Here is a 23,631-nt window from a genome sequence, read left to right as displayed (position 1 = left end):
TCTCCAGATTGGGGTGTTCCCTTTGCATCCTGGATCCTAATGTACCTTCCGCCATATCTGTTGCCAATACAAATCTAAAGACTAGTATTTTTGATGTTGTGTAATAGGTATTTTAGATATATTAGCTCATTTAATCTCCCTACAACCCTATTATGTGGGTAGCATTATCCAAGGTGACAGTGAATAGGCGGTAGAGCCAGGATATAATTATGACCTGATTATTCTAAGGTTCATAGTCACTTCGCCAGAAGGGCCTGACTTGCAATCTGACAACTTTGAGGTCATTAGTAAAACCTAGTCCAGCAGTTTCTTAAATCGTGGTCCGCTGACCGCTCCATCAAAATCACTGGTGGTCTTTGTTAAAAATTCAGATTCCCTGGCTCTAAGACGGAAGGAATCAAGCAGAGGGGTGGGTGTCAGGAATTCGTACTTTTGAAAAGCACCTCCGAGTGATTCTCTTGCAGGGCATTACGGACGCAGATGATTTTTATGCATGAGGACCACACGCATGGGCTTCGGGTATTATCGAAAGATTACTGGGGCGCCTGGTTTGCTCAGTCGTTAAGCGTCTGCCTTCGGCTCAGGTCATGATCCCAGGGTCCTGGGATCGAGCCCCGCATCGGGCTCCCTGCTCAGCGGGGAGCCTGCTTCTCCCTCTCCCGCTCTGCCTGCTTGTGTTCCCTCTCTCGCTGTGTCTCTCTCTGTCAAATAAATAAATAAAAATTAAAAAAAAAAAAAAGATTACAACATACCGCCCTGGCGGACTTCAGCCCACCTCAGCATCCTCTAAACGAATCTGGTCCCAGAGCCACCTCAGTCTCCAGCCTCAGGGAACTGAGCACGCGCAGTACTGTAGCTCCCAAACGCTGGGCGGGGCTTCCTAAGGCCGCGCCCCCTCGGTATCCGCCGGTGTCGGGGGCGGGGCTCTCCTTAAGTAACCTAATTCCGGCGTCTCCCCGCAGCTGTCCAGAGCCCCGCCCCCGAGCCCGGGACCAATCAAATGCCATGTTGCTGAAGCTCGGGGCCAATGCACAGGGCCGTCCTTTATTCCTCTCTGCAGTTTGAAACTGTCAGGTTGCTGCCAAGGTAGCCGCGGTACCGCTGTTGTTTCGCCGGCGGGGAGGCAGGCATCCGGGTTTGTGGAGAGGCGCGACGGTGGGTAGCGGCGCCGCCGCGGGCCCCGCGTCCCCGGCGGAGGCAGTGGAGTGGGGTTGCAAGTGCCGCGGCTCGGGTTTCCGCTCCCGGGACTCGTACACCACGGAGCCGGGGGCGTCTTCCCCGAGACCTGGGCTGTGTGCTCTTCTGCGGGCCGACAGGGTGCGGAAGTTTTCCCTCCAAGGCGTCCGGGAAGAGAGGGCGGGAGTGAGGGGTACTTGAAGTATAGCGATTACTGTCGCCATAGGTTCCGGTTTTATTATTTCATTTAAAACGTAAGGGGAAAAGTAACCCTGGCTAACGCTTTAGGTTTGATTCAAACAAGGGTAGGCAAGAAGGTGATCGAAGAGCCCTTCTAGCCCTTTGGTTACTCACAACTGCTGTCCTCCTCTGCTTCTAGCCCCTTACGTGGGGCGGGGCTGGCGCATCCCCTCTCCTGCAGCTAAGATGGGTGAAGAGCGCAGGGACGTCACCCTGCTGCCAGCTTGCACGTTAATTCACTCTTCCTCTGTCTCTTGGGGTTACACTTGAATTCCCGGACCCCTCTCTCCTTATCAGCCAGATATTTACCAAGACGTAATTTGATTTCTTTGGCAATCGAGAAGTACCCACAACGTCTTATCTCGTGGTTTCTGGTACCTTGGGTTAGAGAATATTGGAAATTTAGCCAACTGATTAACATCTGCCGCCCATTAAAGCAAGCTTCATTTTTTTTCTCCTTTCTTTCTGAACCTAGAAACAGTAAGAAAATGCTACGGTTGTAGAGTTTCAAAGAAACTGTCGTTCCTTGCTGGCATTAAAGCAGGGCAGATGGAAACTTATGGCATAGTTTCCAAAAATACAGTAGTTGTTTTATGGCTGCAGTATCTATTCAGAGACTCTTTTTGAAGTCAGACCCAACTTTTCAGCTTATTTGTTTTTTGTGTAATCAGCACCAGCCCACCTCCATTCCTACTATCTACTGGGTATGCAAATACATCCTAAAAGAAGTGAATGAAAATAGAAATGAACCAGGTTACGGATTTGATGTCCGTGAAGCAGCCCTTCCTTGCTGGGCATGTGTGTGCTTATTTTATCCTCCCTAATTGGCTTAACTAAAGACAGTCATGCTGCGATTTAGTTTACTTATCACTTGTGTACACAGTAATACTCATTGAATAAAGCTAAGTTTCCATGAACAAGTCTCAACCTATGTTTCCATTCTAATATTGTACATTTCCCTGTGTCTGCCCTTTCTACTTCAGTTTCCTTATCTCATTTATTTTTCAGGCCGCTGTGATTGAGACCTGTTTCACCTTCCACTGAAATTGGTTAGGTAAATGTCTGCAACTTCCTTCCTGCCATGTTCAGGAGACCCCAATTTTCATCTTTCTTTGGCATCTGACTTTAAGCACTCCCTTCCCCAAGTTTTTATGATGCTTTTCTTTCTGATAATTCTACCATTCTGACCTCCTTTTCTGTCTTTGCTGGCTCTTCACTTCTCCTTTAAATGTTAAGTGTTTCTAGTTTTTAATCTCTTCTCACTACAGTAGTAGACCTTTAACTTTATTAGGGTTATAGTCCCCTCTGAACACATATTAGAAGCTAAGGATCCCCTTACTAGAAAAACACACATGTGCATTTATACTAAAAATATTGCATATAATTTGTATGGACCTCAGAGTAAGAACTCTTTCTCACACTCCTTTTCATATGTGATCTTATCCTCTCCCATTTTCAGTATTTCCCATTATGCTGATGATTCCTCAAACTTTATCTCTAGCCTGTACCTCCGGGACAGAGCTCCCTCATTGCTTAACTCCAGAAAGCACCATTCATATTGTAGCCATTGTGAAGGGCGGTATCTGTGACTTCACTTCAGTGCCTCACAGGGGCCTCACACCCAGCTCATCTGACACTGAGCCCATTGTCCTTCCCCCCCCCCCCCCAACCTGCTTACCTTCCTCCATGTCTTGCCTTGGAGAGTGGCACTATTATCCGTCTGATTACCAAGCCGGAAATCTGGAAGCCGTCAACATTACAATACAAGCCTTATCATGTCATCCCTTGTTTAAAACATTTCAATAACATCTCTAGAGTAGAGACAACATGTTTTTGACCTGACATTATCCTGATCTTCCATGTTCTGGCTGCCCCTTAGCTTGCCTATTCCATCCTTAGCCAAGCCTTGCTCTGCACCCTTTGCTTCAGCCTTACAATCTACTTTTGTTCCTGGCATACATTCCCGTGCCTCTGGGTCTTTGCTTCTGCTGCTCTAATGCCTGGCATATCCTTAACATCTTTTATCTGTCTGTCAGGTCTCAGAACCGGGTAGGTTCATCTCCTCAGTGAAAACCTACTCTGGCTCCATTCCCGCTTCTTCACCCTCATGATCCCACCCCATGAGAAATAGCTACTCCTTCCTGCTGTGTACCTCTGTTGTTTTAGGGTCTACTAGCTTTTATTTTGTTAGTCATTTATATTCTATATATGTCTGGCTTTCTGTACAGATTATAAAGTCCATGAGGACAGGGCTTCTTCATCTTAGATTTCTCACCATTGTCTTCCATGTAACTGGTGTTCAAATAGTTTGAATAGTTACTACTTGTCCTTTATGGTTTTTTTAAAAGATTTTTTATTTATTTGAGAGAGAAAGAGAACAGAAACAAGCAGGGGGAGAGGGAGAGAGAGAGGGAGAGAGAATCCCAAGGAGACTCCACGCTGAGTACCCAGTCCCAGGACCTCAAGATCATGACCTAAGACAAAACCAAGAGTTAGACGCTCAACGACTGAGCCTCCCAGGTGCCCCACTACTCGTCCTTTAAATAATTTATTTACGTGTTACTAAAAGTGCTTGTTTTATTTTTTTGGTTAAGACTTTCAACAATTTTTCTATGGCATATAAGAATCTGTTGTTCTGTATAGTCTTGCTTTCCTTAAAATAATATTCCTGATAAGTTTCTCGAGCAAAGAATTTGCACAAATTGTTCATTCTCTCTTGGTTCAGTATCTTACAGGAAAACATACAGCACACAGGTTGCCACACATTGCTCAAGAACATTGATCATGGGGCGCCTGGGTGGCTCAGTTGGTTAAGCATCTGCCTTAGGCTCAGGTCATGATCCTGGAGTCCCTGGATCAAGCCCTGCATCCAGCTCCCTGCTCGGTGGGGAGTCTGCTTCTTGCTTCTCCCTCTCCCTCTGCCCCCCCCCCCCCCCCCGCCCTCGTGCTCTCTCTCTTGCTCACTGTCCCTCTCAAATAAATAAATAAAATCTTAAAAAAAAAAAGAATATTGATCACAATCGATTATTCTCAACAGACCCCATTGTGGATGTGTCTGACAAGCTCCCATTTCTCTTTAACCTTTCATATATTTGTGTTATCTCCTTGACTACATTAAAAACTCACTGATGTTGGGAATTGAGTCTTTTACTATTTTTTTCCTTGCCTAGTTATTTTGTCTATGGGGCTCAATATGTTGAGTGATTTTAATATTTCACAGGATTATTGTTTACAGGATAGGATGTGAATCTATATCTATAGGAAACATGTTATTTTAGTTTAAATATCAAGTGAGTTTCTGTTGTGTTATAGTTTATGCAGAATGTCATCAGATGAAGAGAAAGGCTCGCTTCCTGTTATACAGAATGACTCCGACCGGGCCAGTTCTGTGTCTTCAGATCTTCAGGTAGGAAGACATGTCTAAATTTGTTGTGGCTTATTTAGTTTAAACAAGGGACAATATGAGGGAAAACTAGGAATACATTTTTCACTTATTCATGTAAATTTACATTTATAATTATGTTTTGTATATAGTGTATATCAAATTATACTAATACCAAATGTCGAGAATTATTTCACAGACTTTGGGACATACCTTACATTGTTCGAACCTTTCAGAAAATAATCATGAACTCTTCACTCTTCATGCAAAAGCTTCAAACAGCACAATGAGAGAAGCTGGAAATCTCAAGAAATTTCTTTTTTTCTTGAGGTTTTTTCATTGTAGCTATCTCCTGAATGCTGCATTCACTTTAATGCAAATTAGTACAATATCAAACCACCTGGGGACTTAGATTCCCTCGTGTTCTACTCGAGGTTCTAATCCCTGTTGCTACAACGTTCAGCGCATTCTGCTGCATAGGACCTGGACGGTGACAGATAAATGGTGTGGTTTTTACATCAACTGTTTTAAATTTCTTTTTATTTCTAAATGTTTTATTATCAGAAATACGGATTCAGATTTCTAGAATAGATTTTAAAAGAGAGAGTCTGATATGGTATATCTTGAGTTTTATAGTTCTGTCACTTACGAGGGGAAAAGCTGGACATTATGTTTTTGCCTAAATAAGAGTAAGTTGTTATTGACCCTGTATAATATGAGAAGAGTTTTAGGAAGATATTTTATGAAACATATATGTTCCTTTAATTGAAATTACAGATTTAGAAATTGGGAAGCTATTGGAAAAATACCTGTGACTATTTACTAGGATAAAAGTAGTCTGGAATTGTGGCGTAGATGTTTCATCCTTGGTTTCCCTTTGGATGTACTTCTACTAGTGCTGTCTTTTAAGTACAGTGCTTTCCTGCAGTTTTTATCTCTGACTTTTCCAAACTTCCTTCAGGAGAGAACTGATTAACTCATCAATACTTGTGATCAATTTTTAATAAATGTATTTTGGTCTTCATCCCTGTTTTTTGCACACAGTTTCAAAAACCTTTGAAATTTCCTAAATAATGAGAGTGATAAATGTGTTTGTTATGCTAACGATTTGCCTTTTGGACCCCACCTAAGGATAGAGGCTGGTTGCTGAGGAGCCAACCACATGTTCAGAGGGTTGGAACTTTTAGTCCTCCCAACCCTGAGCTCCAAGAAGGGGAGAGGGGCTGGAGATTGAGTTCGGCCACCAATGGCCAATGATGTAATCAATTGTGCATGTGTAATGCAGCCTCCATAAAAACCCAATGGAAGAGGGTTCAGAGAGCTTCCAGCTTTGGTGAATGTATAGAGATGCTGGGTGACTGGCTTTCTAGGAGAAGGCATGGAGGCGCTGTCCCTCTTCCCCATACCTTGTCCTGTGTCTCTTCCATGTGGCTGTTCTGAGTTATATCCTTCTATTATAAACTGGTAATCTAGTAAGTAAAATGTTTCTCTGAGTTCTGTGGGCTGCTCTAGCAAATTAAACCTGGGGAGGGGGATCTTTGGAACCTCCAGTCTGTGTAGCTGGTTGATCATAAGCTTAGGTAATGACTTGGACTTGCTACTGGTGTCTGAGGTTTGGGTTGGGGGAGGTGAAGTCTTATGGGACTGAGCCCTTACTCTGTGGAATCTGATGCTATCTGCAGTGGATAGTGTCAGAAGTGAGTTGAATTGTAGGACACTCACCTAGTGACTGAGAATAGCTTGTTGCTGGTGGGAAAAAAAACCCCACACATTGTCGTTGTTGGGTTTAGAACCCTTTAAAAAATGTAAACACCTTGTAAGTTCTCAAGTTGTCAATTTGTCAGGAGACAAAGCTTTACATCAAAAGAATAAATCTCCGGGGCGCCTGGGTGGCTCAGTTGGTTAAGCGACTGCCTTCGGCTCAGGTCATGAACCTGGAGTCCCGGGATCAAGTCCCGCATCGGGCTCCCTGCTCAGCAGGGAGTCTGCTTCTCCCTCTGACCCTCCTCCCTCTCATGCTCTCTCTATCTCATTCTCTCTCTCAAATAAATAAATAAAATCTTTAAAAAAACAAAAAAAACAAAAAAAAAAACAAAAGAATAAATCTCCAGAGTAGAATTTGAGAGAAATATGCCAAAAATAATTTTGTGTTACTGGTTACCGGCTTAGAATGTCAACCGAACTGAGATTCTGTTTATTAGTAACCCTCAGCTACCCTCAGCCACAACTCCAATAGTTTTCAGTGACAGTTAAAAACCTGCCTATATTTCCATCACTGGAAACATTTCAAAACATAAATACCAAAAATGATGTTAAATATAACATAAAATAACTATATGCTTTTACATATATAGTAAATATGTAAAACTAAACATTTAATCCTAAAGCCCCTTATAAATCAATATTCCTTCTAAGGGAGTTTTCTTCACTGTCTCAGTTATGTGAATGATTCATAAAACTATCGTTGATAAATGCTGAGGGATGGGCAGCATCCATGGTACTTACTGACTGATAACTTCCTCTAAGCACAACTCCACACTGTCAGCCGGTTGCCCTGACCTTACGTGGTGTGTATGGGTTCAGCTATAGTTCAGGGTCACACCAGTCCCAACTGTTGTTGGTCGGGAGCAAAATTACAAGTTTTGGTTGTTCCTTTAGGATTCTTATTTACCTTAACACAGGTTATCTTTGACAAGTAAGAAAGACAATATTATTTATTTTGATCCTTAAATAAAAAATAGCGCATTTGGCCCATATCTACACATAGGAAACTAAAATAGTTGTTTAAATACCTGATATTTTAATCTTACCTAAGATAAGTTAACATACATACATAGAATACTGTTAATATATACCTACTTACTTCTCCCTTAAGTCATAGTGATTGTTGTGGAAGCTTTGAAATATATGTTTGGTTTTTTCTTTCTTTTTTTTTTTTTTTCTTTTCTGATCCAGAACAGAGGACAGTTTAGGGAAGCTACAAGTTAAAGCCACTGACTTTTACTTCCCCTCCCTTTATAGGCAGGAAGTTGTAATAAACTAACTCTGACTGAGCAAAGCTGATTTGGCTAAATCTAGTTATAATCGCCACCAACTAAAAAGTTAATTGACCTCAAAATACAAATACAGGATAGCCACTGTATTAGTTTGCTTGGGCTGTCATAACAAAACACCATAGATTGGGTGGCATAAACAATAGAAATTTATTTTCTCGTAGTTCTGAATGCTGGATGTACCAAAGCAAGGTCCGTTTCTGGTGAGCTCTTTCTTCTTGGCCTACAGACAGCTGCCTTCTCGCTGAGTCCTCAGCATGGCCTTTCCTCCGTGCACGTGCATGGGCCGAGAGAGAACTCTTGTCCTCTTTTCCTAGGACACTAATCCTGACATATCAGCACCCCACCCTTATGCCCTTATGTAACCTTAATTATTTTAGAGGCCCCATCTCCAAATACAGCTGCTTTGGGGATTCAGGTTTCAGTATATGAATTTAGGGAGGACACAGACATTCAGTGTCTAACAGCCACATTTTTCTATGTTCTTAGCCAAAATCAAGTTTATTTTGGCTGTTTGGGAAGTATAATAGGGTGTTATTTTGGCCACTTTAACAGGAACCCAATAAGAGTTGCTTAAGTGAATTGCTTCAAAGCCTGAGCTGATATATAGCCTCTTGTAAGTCAGAGCTGATAGAGAGTCTTGAGTTCATCTGAGGACCCAGCTTCTTTCTCGTGTTGCTCCGCCATGCCCGGGGGTGTTGACCAGGTTTGCATCATCGGGTGCTAGCTCACCACCACCTCTAACCCATGGGAAGAGCTGAGTCGTAAGCAAGCAGCTTCCTTTCCAAGGACATGACCTGAAGTTGTACATTTCATTTCCACCCAGATCCCATAGACCAGGTCTCTTGACCATACCTGCTGAAAGGGAGGTTGAGAAATGTTGCTGCGTGGCCAGTAACAATCTGCCTAGGTCAAACCCTGAGGTTTTAGTAACTTAAAGGAATAAAGGGAAACCGGATGTTGCTGGACTGTTAGCCTTCTCTGTGGCCGGGAGTTACTAAACTTGAAATTTTATATATTTTGTTAGGACTGACTCAGTTTTATAGAAACCAGTAGATTATCTTGTGTATGGCTTCAATTTATCAAACTATTTGGGTATTTCCTTTTATTGTAAGAACTGGGAAACTGATGTGATTCAGGAAATATATTTTTAAAATTTAAGATTATTTAAATCTAAAGAATTGTAGGGACGCCTGGGTGGCTCAGTCGGTTAAGTGTCTGCCTTTAGCTCAGGTCGTGATTCCAGGATCCTGGGATCGAGTCCCACGTCGGGCTCCCTGCTCAGTGGGAAGCCTGCTTCTCCCTCTGACTACCACTCCCCCTGCTTGTGTTCCCTCTCTCACTCTCAAATAAATAAATAAAATCTCAAAAAAAAAAAAAAAAAAGAGCCTCCTGCCTCAATGATAAGGATCATGTGAAATACTGGCTTTTATTTTCTGTCAGGAAATGTAAGTTTAAAACTCAGACATGTGTTTATTATTATAAAGGGGACGTCTCTAACAAAGGAGTTGACCATAGCAATATGAAGGTGATTCTTTTTAAAGATTTATTTATTTATCTTAGAAAGGGTGGGAGGGAGGGGCAGAGGGAGAGGGAGAGAGAATCTCAAGCAAACGCTGCGCTGAGGGGGGACCCACGCAGAGCTTGATCTCATTACCCTGAGATCATGACCTGAGCTGAAACCAAGACTTGGATGCTTAACCAGCTGAGCCACCCAGGCACCCCAAATTCTGATGATTGAGTTTTCTTTCTAATGATTCTCCCTTTGGAGTATCTGTTTCTCTTCTGCCATTAGCCATGACATGTAAAGAGCTGTGTTTGCTATGACTAACATTTACTGTATATAAGTAATCTATGTTAAATATGCAGATCAAGGCTGAAACTGAAACCAAGTCACTTCTTTGCATTTAATTACCCTAAAGACTAGCAGTTTTCAAACATCTACCAGCATAAAACCTCTTTTCAAACAATTTTACTTCAAATTCCAATAGGAAAAGGCTAAAGCAGAAATATAATTTTATAAATTTATGTTATAAATGCAAATTTGTGACATTTCTCACAAAGTCAGCAAAAACAGTGAAGCTGCCTTTATAAATGCACATTTGATGTTGGTGGATAAAGAAGCCCAGCATAGTTTGATTAACCTAAGTGACCTTTTTGCTTCTATATTTTATTTGGGCTACGTGATATCAAGAAAATTCTAATTCTTAATATAAGTAGTTGAAAATGGAAGCTTTTTTGTTTTGTTTTGTTTTGAGTATAGTTGACACACAGTGTTATGTTAGTTTCAGGTGTACAACATAGTGATTCAGTTTCTCTATGCATTATGAAAAATTGGTAACTTTTTAAATCAACTGATCCAAAGCATAAAAAAGGATTGATAGAAAATGTCTGATTCAGTGTTGAATCACCAACAAAATCTGTCACTTCTTCAAACTTTAATAAATATAAAAATCACAGAAGAAGCACCCAGAAGACTCAAATTTGGAATAAGGGCTAAAACTCTTTGTGTTATGATAAGCATGTAACACGGTCCGAAGTCGTTTGCTACCGCACAGCTCATCGCTCTCATAAGGAGGGACTGGCGCCCTCAGATGTGCTTGAGCTTGAGTGGTTTGAAATTAATGTGGCCACATGGGTTACAGTGTGTGTTTACCTGTACAGGTTACATGAGCAGAAATGTGTACAGGTGTGACTCCAAAACAAAAGGCTTGTGCAGAGCTACAACCATTCTAATCCATGACATGTTTACAAGACTTTGACATGTACATCGATGGCAGAAGCAGCTTTATTCCAACCAACACAAAAATTTAAGAATTTATACTTTAGGGCCTGTTAAAATTTAGCATATATGGTGTATCTTTTAGCTTATGCTCCTTTTATTACTGTTCGTAAAAGAGCTAAATAGCTTTAAAAATGAAATTTGAAGAAAACATTGTGGATCCCCTGAAACACCTTCTTGGAAACTAGTTTGAAATGCATTGATATTGACTACTGACGTGGTATACAAGGTAGTTCCCACTATAGAACTCGGAGTGCAGTAATGTCTGTTCCTTTGGGAAACACCAGGACACTTATTTCAGTTAACTGTGATATAACCATGGCTGGAAACTTGGGTGTGGTGGGTAGTTCAATATTCTTACTCAGAAAACCAAAGGGAAAAAGGAAGGACTGCTAATTTTCAAATAACTATACCAACCATATCATCATGGTTTTATTAAAGATAATTCTAGACAGAATTCACTTAATTCACCTCAGCAGATATTGACTATGACCCTTCAAAGAGGTAGTTTTAAACATTGGTTATCTTCACACTGAAGATGAATCCAAATAATAAAACAGTTATGACTAATGAGATGATAGTTCTCTATCTGAACTAAACTTCTTATGGAGAAAAATTAACACAAAATAATCCTTTAGAATAATAACATTTAACATTCTTGAAAACCTTCCCCCCAATTTTTTTAATGCAAAGATATTGTCTGGGTCCGTGCGTGAGACTCTTAAAAATGACTCCTTTTAGTAGAAATATTTGTTACATCATGACCAATCCCTTGTTAACAGAGACTAAATTCCACTATATTTTTTACTTCACAGATACCATTTTTTTATTTGGCTAAAGAAATAGCGAAGTATCTATGTTAGGAAATTCCAATTTTTTTTAAACCTGAGGAATATTCTTGTAAGGTCTATACTTTATAACCTTTATGTTTTATCACTCCTTTCTCATGTGCCATGAAGGTGTCAGCAGGTAGAGTGGAATAGGTTTGCATTCATGTTCTCTTTTTATCTTCAGTATTTGTTCTCTTCCAATATTTCCCTTATACTCTTTCCATGCTATGAAAAGAGACTCAGGGTTGTTGCTGAGTGGGTTGTTGGATTGTGGCTGTCATTAAGCAGAGTCAAAACTCCTTTTCATCCCTAGACTGTCCTGATGTGAAGTCTTTGGAAGCAATATCTTTTTTTTTTTTTTTTTAAGATTTTTACATTTATTTGTTAGAGGGGGAGCACAAGCAGGGGGGTAGGGAGTGGGAGAAGGAGAAGCAGACTCCCTGCTGAGCAGAGAGCCCGATGCAGGGCTCCATTCCAGGACCCCAGGATCATGACCTGAGCCAAAGGCAGACGCTTAACCAACTGAGCCACCCAGGCGTCCCTGGGAGCAACATCTTCAAACTAAGTTTCAGAAAAGCAGAGAAGTGGCTAACCGTGTCTCTGCCCACCTGCAAGTAGCTGCCAATTGAGGGAGCGCTCTTCTGCCTTGGAGCTGTTGATTGGCTTCAGACAAGTTCTCTAGGTAACCTTTGTGTCACCATTGCAAAATTGACATGCTGAAGGAATCGTACTAAGGTACTATCACTGGAAGAAATCTGGATAGGTTTGTTGGATTTGTTTTGTTTTAAGAAAGTACACATTCCTTATGACATGGGAATACTATTTTGAGAACTGAAGTAGAGAACATCTTTAACTGGGCCTTTATTGTTCTTTGCCTGAATGTCCATTGTGACTGTGTTATAATACATTCTTTGTTATTGGCTCCTCACAGGAAGAGTATGAAGAACTGCTTCGTTATGCTATCGTGACTCCAAACATTGAGTCAGGTGCTTCACAGCCATATCATTCTAGGGGAGAGGTGGGACCAGATGTGAGGGTTCCTACTCTAATTGATGATATTCTTCATAATCAAGGTTATGTATATTTTTAAAGATATCTCTTAATTTAAGATGTTACTGAGCTCATGAGTGCTGTTGACTTAGGATGGCAAAAATGCTTCTCCAGTGATTCTTCTCAGTCAGTCCTGTGTATCACTATCATCTGGGGGAAATTTTTCCATTTTATTATGTTACTCTTGGCTCTTAATGTGACAGCTGGATTTTTATATGAACTTTGATTATTACTTTTATGAAAAACAATAAAGTTAAAGCAGCACGGTAGCCGTTGTGTGTCTCTCAGTGGAGTATACTCAATCTCTACTTGTTCCAGTCAGTGATATACCAGGCTTATCTTGGAAACTAAGTCCATAGAAGTGGCTAACCACTTAAAGATGGTCCATAGGCAGCCCTCAGAACCTTTTAAGTGTATGAACCATTGCTAGTAGGACTTTGTTGGCAGCATTTCTGTGAGTACGGAAGACTGGATTATCACCACAAAGGTGAGCCCATTTTGTACTATGTCAGAGACAGAACTGACAGCTAATATATACTGGGAGGTATACTGATAGATGAATGGAAGGTGGAAAAAGGAGGATGAAGCTCCTTTCACCTATCCATTATTTATTCAGTAAAGTACAAGATCTCAGACAGCTCACTCTAAGTATATATTCCTTAAAAGGGCACGGAAGGCCCTCCTACGATGGCCCTGGCAATGGGCAGTTATCAACAAAAGGCATAACTCCAATGATCTCTCCTTGAAGGCACGTGACACAGCCTATTCGGAGTCAGCCGGCTCCTGGGTTTCTGGGCGGTTACAGCCCTGGTATTCGGTTCCTCTCCCTCTGTAGACATGAAGTTTTCATTGCTCTTCAGTCTTCAGCCTACTGCACTGGATCATCAAATCGGGCCAGAACCTAACACTGAAACATGCTAACACTGAATATTTTCTGCCCAAATTTTAATTGATTTCAAAAGATAGGACCCTGGGATTTATTCATTCTACATCAGTGATCTTGACCATGTTTTGATTACACTAGGTACCTCAGCCTGTAGTTCCTACTGAGCAAACCCAAAGTGCTGCATACTGTCTTATAAAATGTGTAAATAGGCAATCCATGTGTTTGCCCTCTGTGCCTCTACCCTTTGGGTGGTCACCAAAACCTTGTTTCCTTTTCCCCTGGCTGCAGAACTCCCATACCATTGTTCCCAGTGACACAGCAGGGAGTCCTTCCCTTGCCCTGACTCTCCAGCCTTTCAAGGTCATCACTTGGGGTTCAAGACCCCCGTTCTTTTCTAGCATGCAAGATAGGATTTATTCATTACTACTCTGCCTTTTCCACAAAGGGTTTGAGATCTAAGCATACAACATGCAGTGAATTTAGATATCCCGATTCACACGTAGACTTGGTTAGAATTTATAAATTTATCATCCCATTTTCTCCATTGCTGTTGCTTGGTATAAGCAGGGTATATGGAAACTGACAAAGTATACATAAGCCTCCAACACGGCCATCCTTGTGAAGTTTTCCCCCATTTTCTTTTCACCACGTATTGACCGACGGTTCCTAAGTTGGAAGTGAGGCAGTCCCTGTTCTGGGGGAAGCGGTGTCATGTTAGTTTGATAGTAGCTAGTGAAAAGCAGCAGGCCCCTGGAAATATCTGGTGTTGTAAGATAGCATAGCTTCTTCTAAATTCTGACGTCATTCATGCACTTAGTCTCTTAGTGCGAATTGAATGCTATAGTAGGCTGAATTCTCTCTCATCTATATTTGGTGGGTAAAGTTGAGTTTACTAATGATACAGTAAGACGTTTTCTAGTCTCAGATTTTTTCTTTTTTCTTATTCTTTGTCTTAGTGTTCCTCTTTCCCCAGCATGTTGTATTTTGCTTGTTCTAAAATCTTAGATACTGCTACCTTCTTAAATTAGGTATGTGCAATTAGGCATTTGATATAAGAGTCGTTTGGTTTAATAAAACAATTTTTTTTAAATTTTCTTTTCAGCAGGAAATAGCCCTGTAGTAAGAGAAACAAAGATGGAAGTTGGAAAAGGATGTGATTTAAATATTTCAAGTCATTCAAAGACAGATGGTATGACTTTTCCTTAGCTTCTTTTTATTCATATACAACATTGTGTGCTTTGGTGAATATTATTTGTGTACTAAGAGGAATAATTTCAGCATGTTATTTATTGGCAGGATTTTTAAATGTTGCTGTTGCTAATTTATTAACTAATAACTTTAAAATAATTTCATAAAATTCCAAAATAGTACAGTTAAGACAGGTTAATCTATTCCAGTGTGTGGCATCCTTTCTTAAAACTGCTAGGTTAGAGGGCAAATACTTTAAAAGAATTATTGGGATGTCAGAGAGTTTGGCCAGTTTAAATGTTTTCATGAACCAGTGCATTATTTCCCAACATTCAGGCATTTGTGTATGATTTTTGTCCTACTTTCATACCACTTGTTCTCTCATTTTGTGTTTTTCTTCAGATATATCGACTTTTCACTTAAATTCATTAAAAGGAAAATTTGTGTCATTGCTGATTATCACATAAAACTAATATGCCCTTTTTATAAATAGAACACATGGTAAAAATAGATGGAAGTGAAACAAAATTAGTAAGTTTTGATTGGATACCACTGGTGGTGTTAGGTTCAGCCTGAAGTCTGCTTTTTGTCTGTTGAAAGGCGAGAGGAGCAAGCATTACAGAGGTTATAAAAGCATACTAGCACCGGATTGAAGCTTTTTCTTTGACACAGAATGTTTAAAATAATTAAAATAAAACACTTTCCTTGCCCTGTGACTCAATGTTATATAATGTTCAGGCCATTTAAGCCACCACATAAAAATGCCTCTATCCTTTAGTTTCCTCACTTGTCAATAAAAGGCTTGGGCAGTGTAATCCCTGGGGGATGTTTCAAGTTCTTCATTTATGTGATTCTTTTTTTAAAAGATGAATAAATGTTTAAAAATAAAAAATAAAAAGCAGAGCCTCTCGCTTTTCCCATGAGTGCAGATCTTACTAGTGAAATCCAGTAAAAGAGAACATTCATGTACTTTGTCACTCTGCTTTATTCTTTGGGTTTATTCTTCAGAATATGTAGGTAGTATCTCATAGTTGACTAGCCTAAACCATTTGTTGATAAATTTTTATGTAAAAATATATATTAGGGAATGATTTTCCCTTTCGCAAAGAATTCTTGATGTACTTTTAAGTAACAAGTTCTACAGTAGCTTTATCTTTGACTCATCTCATTCACTAAGGAAGACAGGGAGGCCTTTTAATCTTGATTATTAGGACCCTCATAACAAAAGCAAGATCTGTGAGAAATGGTAATTCCAACCTGCACGTGTAATAAAATAGTAACCTTTTCTAGGTTGTGCTTTTTAAGGTAGATGCCAGTTCTTCTGGCTCTGGCTTTCACACCTACCTCCATCCCCCACCCTCCCACCATGTATGTGGGCAGAGGGTGGGAATTTTATGTATATATGGATATACATATATAGATATGTATATTTTCACCTATATGTTGAAGGCCAACAGTGTGCCTTAAAACTGATTATCTGATATAACTAAACTACTAGTCTCTTTCTACTTAGAGAGTTGAATTTTAGTGGTGTTAAAACCCATACCAGTGTTTGACATAAGGTAATAATACATGACCTGTATACAACCACTGGGACCTTGGTTAGTTGCTTAACCCTTTCTGAACCTGTTCGCTTATCAGTAAAGTGGAGATAATAATGCCTGTCTCTTCGGGCAGCATGTATTAGGAGAGCTCATCTTTACAACACTTATTACACGAACATAGTAAGCACTTAGTAACTGTTGATATGATGATGTGGATGATAATACCTTCAGCTCAGGCTGGACCTGGATATATGAAGCATCCTTGATTGGGATAGAGGTCATTTTGGGGGAGGGAGGGTAGGAGGCATCCCATGCTTTTCAGTCCCAAATCAGTGACAGTACTGAAATTACAGTATTAATTTCAGCCTAAGTGCAGTTTAAGAGTAAGCACACGGAGGGGCACCTGGGTGGCTCAGTCGGTTAAGCGGCTGCCTTCGGCTCAGGTCATGATCCCGGGGTCCTGGGATCGAGCCCCGCATCGGGCTCTCTGCTCCGTGGGGAGCCTGCTTCTCCCTCTGCCTCTGCCTCTCTCTCTCTCTCTCTCTGTCTCTCATGAATAAATAAATAAAATCTTAAAAAAAAAAAAAAAGTAAGCACACTGAAAGGTCATTTCTCCGCATTTTGTTCCGCCTCCGTGGGTAACTGACATCTCACCCTCCATTAGAACTCCTTACATTTGGGTTATATCCATCCTCCAACCTGACCACCACACCTTTCCCTCCTCTTCAGGGTCATCGCCAGTGTCGTCACCGAGGAAGCCCTCACACCCAGTCATGGATTTCTTCAGTTCTAACCTCTTAGGTGACTCTTCCTCACCAGCATCTATTTCTAGTCATGCAGATGTCCATGAAGTCGTTGTGAGCGATTTTCTTGTTTCGGATGAAAACCTTCAGAAGATGGAAAACGTACTGGATCTTTGGAGTTCAGGGCTTAAGGTATTACACTTGCTCAATTACAGTCGTTTAATATGTAGGGTAACAGTTCTACTCTTGATCCCACTCTTTACTGTTTTCTTTGAATCAAAAGATTTTGTGAAAAGAATCTTTAGTTTCCTGAGAAGATCAGTCCAGTGTTTTAAATCTGTACTTCTCAATCTTTAATGTCCATACGAATCATCTGGGGATCTTGTTAAGCTGCAGCTTGTCGTTCAGTTGGTCTTGACCTGGGCCCGAGATTATGCAATTCTAAAAAGCTCCCAGGGGATTCTGTTAGTTCAGGACCTGTACTTTGAATAGCATACTTTTTAATAGTTGCTGGAACAGCTCTGCGTGTTCCACTGCATTTCTCAGATATTTTTAAAAGACTCAGCGTATGTGTGACAGAGAAACGTAGTGAACCCTTACCATTATCATAGCTGTGACTAATGGAAATGTCTCCTTTTATATGAAACACAAGATCCAATTTTAGCAACATATATTCATTTTATAGCTGCTTTTAGCAACCACAGTGTGTAACTGCTAAGACTATAAAAACTGATTATTTTAGTGATATTATTGGCCTCTAAATAAAGTATTACAGAAATGGATTTTTTTTTTGCGCTATTTAACATATAATGGAGAAAATGACAGTTTTTCTGAAACATAGTTTGAGAAAACTGATTTCACATTCACAGTGAAATTACGGTCATGAGAGTTCTACGGCATTTGTATTTCTCTGTTATTTGGAACCATAAGTTCTAGAAATAATCTTTTAGTATAGTTGTTAGCATTTTTCCCCCCTTGGAACAGGTGTCATACTGCTAATCATGGTGCAAGTCCAGTGGAGGAGCTACTGCCAGTCATTTAATTTGTTCTATGTTCAGTTAATCATATTGTTACCCAGTTTCCTTGATAACATGATTATTTGGTATTTTTACTTATGCCAGTCAGTAGGGTGAAAAGGGATCAGACTTAGCAATTTGTTGTAAGATGTCCTTTGTGATAAATGATTTGGGGGAAGAAAGCATCAGCCCCATGGTTTCCACTATCTGCCTCTATCTAAATAACTTCCCATTCCTATGGCTGAGCCTAGGCCACACCCCTGCATTTCTGCTTTCCCTGATCCATCTTGATATGGACATCAAAGTCCTTGAATAAACAAAGTATCTGTTTACTAGTCAAGGAGACCTGAAAATTTTTTTTAAACAACAAGGTTTCATACAAAATAAAATAGGGGGAAAAAATTCATTTCCCTAGTATGGTGAATGTGAACTGAGAAGAGCCGTGACTGTTGAACTTGGAAACGTTTTCATTAGTGGTTTTTATAAATAGCTCTTATGTTGATTGCTTGTTCTGATTATTTTTAATGTTTCTTAATTTCAGTGTAATTTTAAGAAGCAGTGTTAAAACTGCTTAATTGCTGGTGTATTTATTTTTCAGACAAACATCATATCTGAACTAAGCAAATGGAGACTTAATTTTATTGACTGGCACCGAATGGAAATGAAAAAAGAGAAAGAAAAACATGCAGCACACTTAAAACAACTGTGCAACCAGATCAACAGCTTAAAGGAGCTGCAAAAAGCCTATGAAGTTTCCATCGGGAGAAAAGATGAGGTCTTCACTTTTAAATTTCTTTTTAAGTAAGATGCAGTAAAGATCTTGCTAGGTAATAAATGCCAGGAACTGATTATTTAGGTCATACAGGATACAAAGGGAAGATTGTTTCAGAAACTGGAAAAAAAAACCAAACAGATGCATAGAAATAAGATACATTCATCCTATTAAACATGCCAAGGTCATGTCATTTAATCTTTGTCACCAACATCAGCGTGCTTAAAGTTTTAAAAGTGCATGCTAAATGTGGGGACACTAATTGTTTTCCCTCAGTCTTCTTTCCTAACTGCTCTTAAGAGAACATCATGGAACCAGCATTACCCCCATGTTAAACCATGTTTTTAGGGGCCATTTTAGGTGTCTCACATTTTATTTGTGATATTTCTTTATTCATGGACGAAGTTTTTTTCCTTTTATTATAGGCTCAGCAATTTTTTTTTTTTTTTTTTTTTAAGAGAGAGCTCAAGCGCCCTAGGGGTGGGAGGGACAGAGGGAGAGGGAAAAAGAGAATCTCAAGCATGTTCCATGCCCAGGGAGGAGCCCAACGCTGGGCTCCATGTCCCCACCCTGAGATCATGACTTGAGCCGAAATCAAGAGTCAGAAGCTTAACAGACTGAGCCACCCAGATGCCCCAAACAGAGAATACTTTTTACTTCACTTTCTTTTAGCCTCTTAAGAATGAGACAGTAAGGTTCAGGTCTTTGCTGATTTTGTGCCTCCCAACAGCACCTTCAGCAAAGCAGAATGGGCAATATATCCACTGCTTCCCTCCCCACCCCCCCAACTCCCAACCCGAGGATGGTGGTTTTCGTAGGTGACACCTCAGCTACTTGTCTGCAGATACAGCATTCACTGTTTTAATGAGCTAGATAAAGATTATTTATTTTTTAAAATATATATTTATTTTGGTGTTCAGGGTATCCTGTAAAATCAAACATTTTATATAGTTTACTTTTTTGAAACAATAGATACTAACATCAGTCATTTTCTCTATTGCCCTCAAAAATCTGTCGTAAGGTTTTAAAATATTTGATTTGATTTGATTTTAAAGATTTTATTTATTTGAGAGAGAAAGAGTGCACTAACAGCGGGGAGGGGCAGAGGGAGAAGCAGGCTCCCCGCTGAGCAGGGAGCCCAACACAGGGGGCTCGATCCCAGGACCCTGAGATCATGACCTGAGCCGAAGGCAGATGCTTAACTGACTGAGCCACCCAGGTGCCCTAAAATATTTTAAATATATATTTTTAAATTTCAAAGTATCACACACAAGGGTGTACATGTGTCCAGTTTGAAAATGAATAAGATGAACAGCTGTGTGCCACCGTAGAGCTCAAGAAATAGAATATTCCTGGGGCGCCTGGGTGGCTCAGTTGGTTAAGCGACTGCCTTCGGCTCGGGTCATGATCCTGGAGTCCCGGGATCGAGTCCCGCATCGGGCTCCCTGCTCGGCAAGGAGTCTGCTTCACCCTCTGACCTTCCTCCTTCTCATGCTCTCTGTCTCTCATTCTCTCTCTCTCAAATAAATAAATAAAATCTTTAAAAAAAAAAAGAAATAGAATATTACTAATGTCTTAGCATGTGTACCCTTTTCCACTTTTGAAAATTATTTGAAGAAGAGCCAGAATAAATGTCTCTCAGTAAATATGCCCAATTTACTAAATCTGGCTTTAATGTGGCCAATTTAAAAAATATATTTCAGCTACTCAGTTCTTTGTAAGATAGAATATCATTTTAGGATTTAAAAGCCTGCATAGATTTTTTTTTTTTTAAAGAACAGGAAAACTGAAGAAGTACCTTATAGTATAACTATTGTTTGCTTTTATGAGTTTGTTGAATCCAGAAAATCCTTAGCAACTTCTAATCCAAGGTACCGAAGGTATTTAGGGACCAGAAAGATGTTTAAAACCTGGGCCCTACCCTCAAGTCTAATGAACAAAGACTTTCTGTATACGTAACAAAATATTCAAATGTGTAGTTGTCTTTCTTGAATTAAATATCAATGACCATATTAATTTTCATATACATAAACTTTTTTTGATGATTGCAAAGATACACATAATGAAGATTTTTCTTTTCTCTTTTGTTCCTCTTCACTCATTGATATGTAGTGCATTCATGTGGTCAAGTTTTTTGGTCTTTTTAAAGATAATAATGAGGTTAACTGGATTAATTACTAGTGATGCAGAGGTATTCTCTTGGGCATTTTTTGATATATGAGAAAATCACTTTACCAATTACTGTTATTGTAGCATCACAATAATTGGGTTAATTGCTGTTTACAGGTGATTTCTAGCTTGTCTCATGCCATAGGCAAGCAAAAGGAAAGGATAGAGTTGATGAGAACATTCTTCCACTGGCGAATTGGCCATGTTAAATGCAGACAGGATGTAAGTATAAAAACAAAACGGTAACTGACAGATTTTAGACTTCTGAACTCAAACGTGTTTAGGATCACATTTTGAGTTATTGTTAAAGCCAAAGAAAGATTTGTTTTCTAATAAATCAAAATGAATTTATAATTTAATGTTGCTCTTATTTCAAAGGATTTTAGTATAGTTTGGGAAAAAATACCTCATATTTTGTAGACTAATTAATCTGTCATTTCCTACTTCGTAGTAAGTTAGTAAGGATTATACTTGACTTATAGATGCCCTCGTCATGGAACCCCTTTAACAAATTTAATGTCAGATGTGATTATGCGGAGAAAGAATTTATAATCTTTAACATATCCTATGCTTCTTATATTGTTTCTACTTCAGAAATGCCTGAATATATCCTCTTCATAAAGAGGCGGTACTGTATCAATACATTATAAAATTGTGTGAATGTTTATTGTGTAGACTTGCCTTAGAGAATCAAAGAAAGCCATGTCTGTATAGCTTTATAAAAATTATCCTTCGTTTGTTTATAATTTAAACTTGAACGTCTTTATTTTCATTAACTAAGAGCTGAATCAGTATAGAAGAGTAAATATAAACTAAGAATAGTAAATTACTGTATCAGAAGTGGAAAAGTATGAGAACATATGTATATCCCACAAGAAGACAGAGTAGAGAGACTCAAAAGAGTATAGGGGATAGATGTGTGTTTTATTTGATGCTCATGTGAGCCATAGAGTGATCTCTGTGCGTTTACTTCTAAGAGATTAATACTTAAGGAAAAGACTGCTACTATCATGGAACAGGATTTCTCTTTAAAGGGTATTTTCTAGTGCTTTCATTGTTTTTTATTAATCCCAGTAGATTAATTCTACACTAGGCATATTGAAAAGAGCTCTTTAAATGAGAATGCCATATTTTGAAAGTGAAATACTGAGAATATGTTTAAATGTGAGTGAAATAGTTGAGACTGCCATCAGTTTTTGAATAGCTTTTTAAATTTAAGAAAATTGAAATTGGAACTACTTCTTGAAAAGAATTTAACTTCACTGATGAAAAGAAGACTGGCGTACGCTTGCGTCTGGAGCTGTTTAGCACTCTGTATGGTGGCAAAGCGTGTGAATTAAGTGAGCCTTGCTTACGGCGGCGGCCGCCCGGGCGAAGAGAAAGCAGCGGCACCTGAAGCCACAGGCACCACCCCCTGGGCCTTGCAGCCTCTCTCTCGGTCGTCTCGGCCTGCTTTCGGCTAAAACGTGCTGCAGATTCATCACTCCGAGGGCGAGTTCCTCGTTTCCTTTCATTTGTTTTTTTGTTTCGTTTTTTCCTCCTAACCTGATTGGTGGCATACAGCGGTGATGTAAGGATAAGCGCTGAGGTTCCGAAATGAGGCGAGGCTGGCTTTTCCCTTTCTACTTGGGTGACCTGGGCGGGTTACGTAACCTCTCTGAGCCTGTTCTGTCTGCAGATGAGAATAACGTGATCACACAGGCTTGGATGGTAATGTATGCACGCTGCTTACCACAGGGTTACATTATGTTTTTGAGGATCCCTGCCAATGTATTTACCAGTCATTGTGTTTTTGAGGTTGTATATTACTTTCATTTAGGTCTATGAAGGTAAACTAGCTGACCAGTACTTCCAGAGAACTTTACTGAAGAAGGTCTGGAAAGGCTGGCGGTCCGTAGCACAGAAGCAGTGGAAAGAGATAGTAGAACGAGCTTGTCAAGCAAGAGCGGAAGAAGTTTGTGTCCAGATTTCCAATGATTATGAAACCAGAGTTGCTGTGGTAAACTTCTTTTCATACTTTGACTTTCTTTTAATAAAAATTAAAAAGATAAAAAACTGTTTATAGTTAGGCAGAGTAACCCATTTCCAGTTCCATTTAGTGCCATGTAGGTTCAAATTAGACATCCTGGCAGAGGACACTAGCAAGTCAGACCTACAGACTAACTTAACTCTGACCCCCAAATTTGTGTTGGCTCTCCTGCATGTACGTTGCCCTTGGAAATGTAAATCACCTATAGACCCTTATATTTCTAAGAAAGCATGCTTTCTTAAGATTCCTCATTTGGCCTTTATTGAGCCAAAAGTAAAGACCCAAAACAAAAATGTTTATCCTTATGTTAATTTAAGTAAACTATGTTCTGATAAGGTTGATATAAAGCAGTTGCATATAAACTGAAGTTATTTTCCCATTGACATAAACATTGTTTCCGAAGGAAAATATTTGAGACCCAAAATGAAATAAAAATGCAGTAGGCCTCTTGAAATCAAATAGTAAAAGAAAACCCTTTTTCATCATTATAGCACTAAGTTCTTAATGTTAAAAATAAGATTCATTGTACAAATAATTTTCTGCAATTCAAAATGACATGCGAAAAAAAACCAAAAAATGCAGTCCCTTCAGATTTGGTCTATGGGAAAGAGTGTTGTACTTAATGTCACTTTGCACTTTAAATTCTATAGATAACGTTTAAAAGGAAGGAAGGAGAGGGAAGGAAGGAGGAAAGAAAGACTCTTTTTTTTTTTTTATTTGAGACAGAATGAGAGAGAGAGAGCACATGAGAGGGGGGAGGGTCAGAGGGAG

At 39.6% G+C, this 23,631-nt stretch overlaps 1 protein-coding gene across 6 annotated transcripts in view; it reads left to right on the top strand.

The window, feature by feature from the left end:
- Positions 1–1,052: 1,052 nt before the first annotated feature.
- Positions 1,053–23,631, top strand: part of POC5 (POC5 centriolar protein) — a 39,371-nt gene continuing 16,792 nt past the window's right edge. Inside the window, exons 1-9 of one of the 6 annotated variants that reach the window (XM_035014668.1) lie at positions 1,053–1,155; positions 2,425–2,470; positions 4,738–4,822; positions 12,395–12,536; positions 14,502–14,588; positions 16,861–17,066; positions 18,489–18,665; positions 20,949–21,053; positions 22,651–22,830. In XM_035014668.1, coding sequence (XP_034870559.1) covers positions 4,739–4,822; positions 12,395–12,536; positions 14,502–14,588; positions 16,861–17,066; positions 18,489–18,665; positions 20,949–21,053; positions 22,651–22,830 — 981 coding nt within the window. In that variant the 5' untranslated portion in view covers positions 1,053–1,155; positions 2,425–2,470; position 4,738. Of the gene's footprint in view, positions 1,156–1,215; positions 1,318–2,424; positions 2,471–4,387; positions 4,532–4,722; positions 4,823–11,937; positions 13,760–14,501; positions 14,589–16,860; positions 17,067–18,488; positions 18,666–20,948; positions 21,054–22,650; positions 22,831–23,631 lie in introns of those variants that run through there. The other 5 variants (XM_035014669.1, XM_035014665.1, XM_035014666.1 and 2 more) reach the window with 5 other exon arrangements.

Source organism: Mirounga leonina, unplaced genomic scaffold (assembly GCF_011800145.1).
Source record: "Mirounga leonina isolate KUSES-001 unplaced genomic scaffold, KU_Mleo_1.0 Mir_168, whole genome shotgun sequence".
Taxonomy (NCBI): domain Eukaryota; kingdom Metazoa; phylum Chordata; class Mammalia; order Carnivora; family Phocidae; genus Mirounga; species Mirounga leonina.
This window is presented reverse-complemented; position numbering and strand designations above follow the sequence as displayed.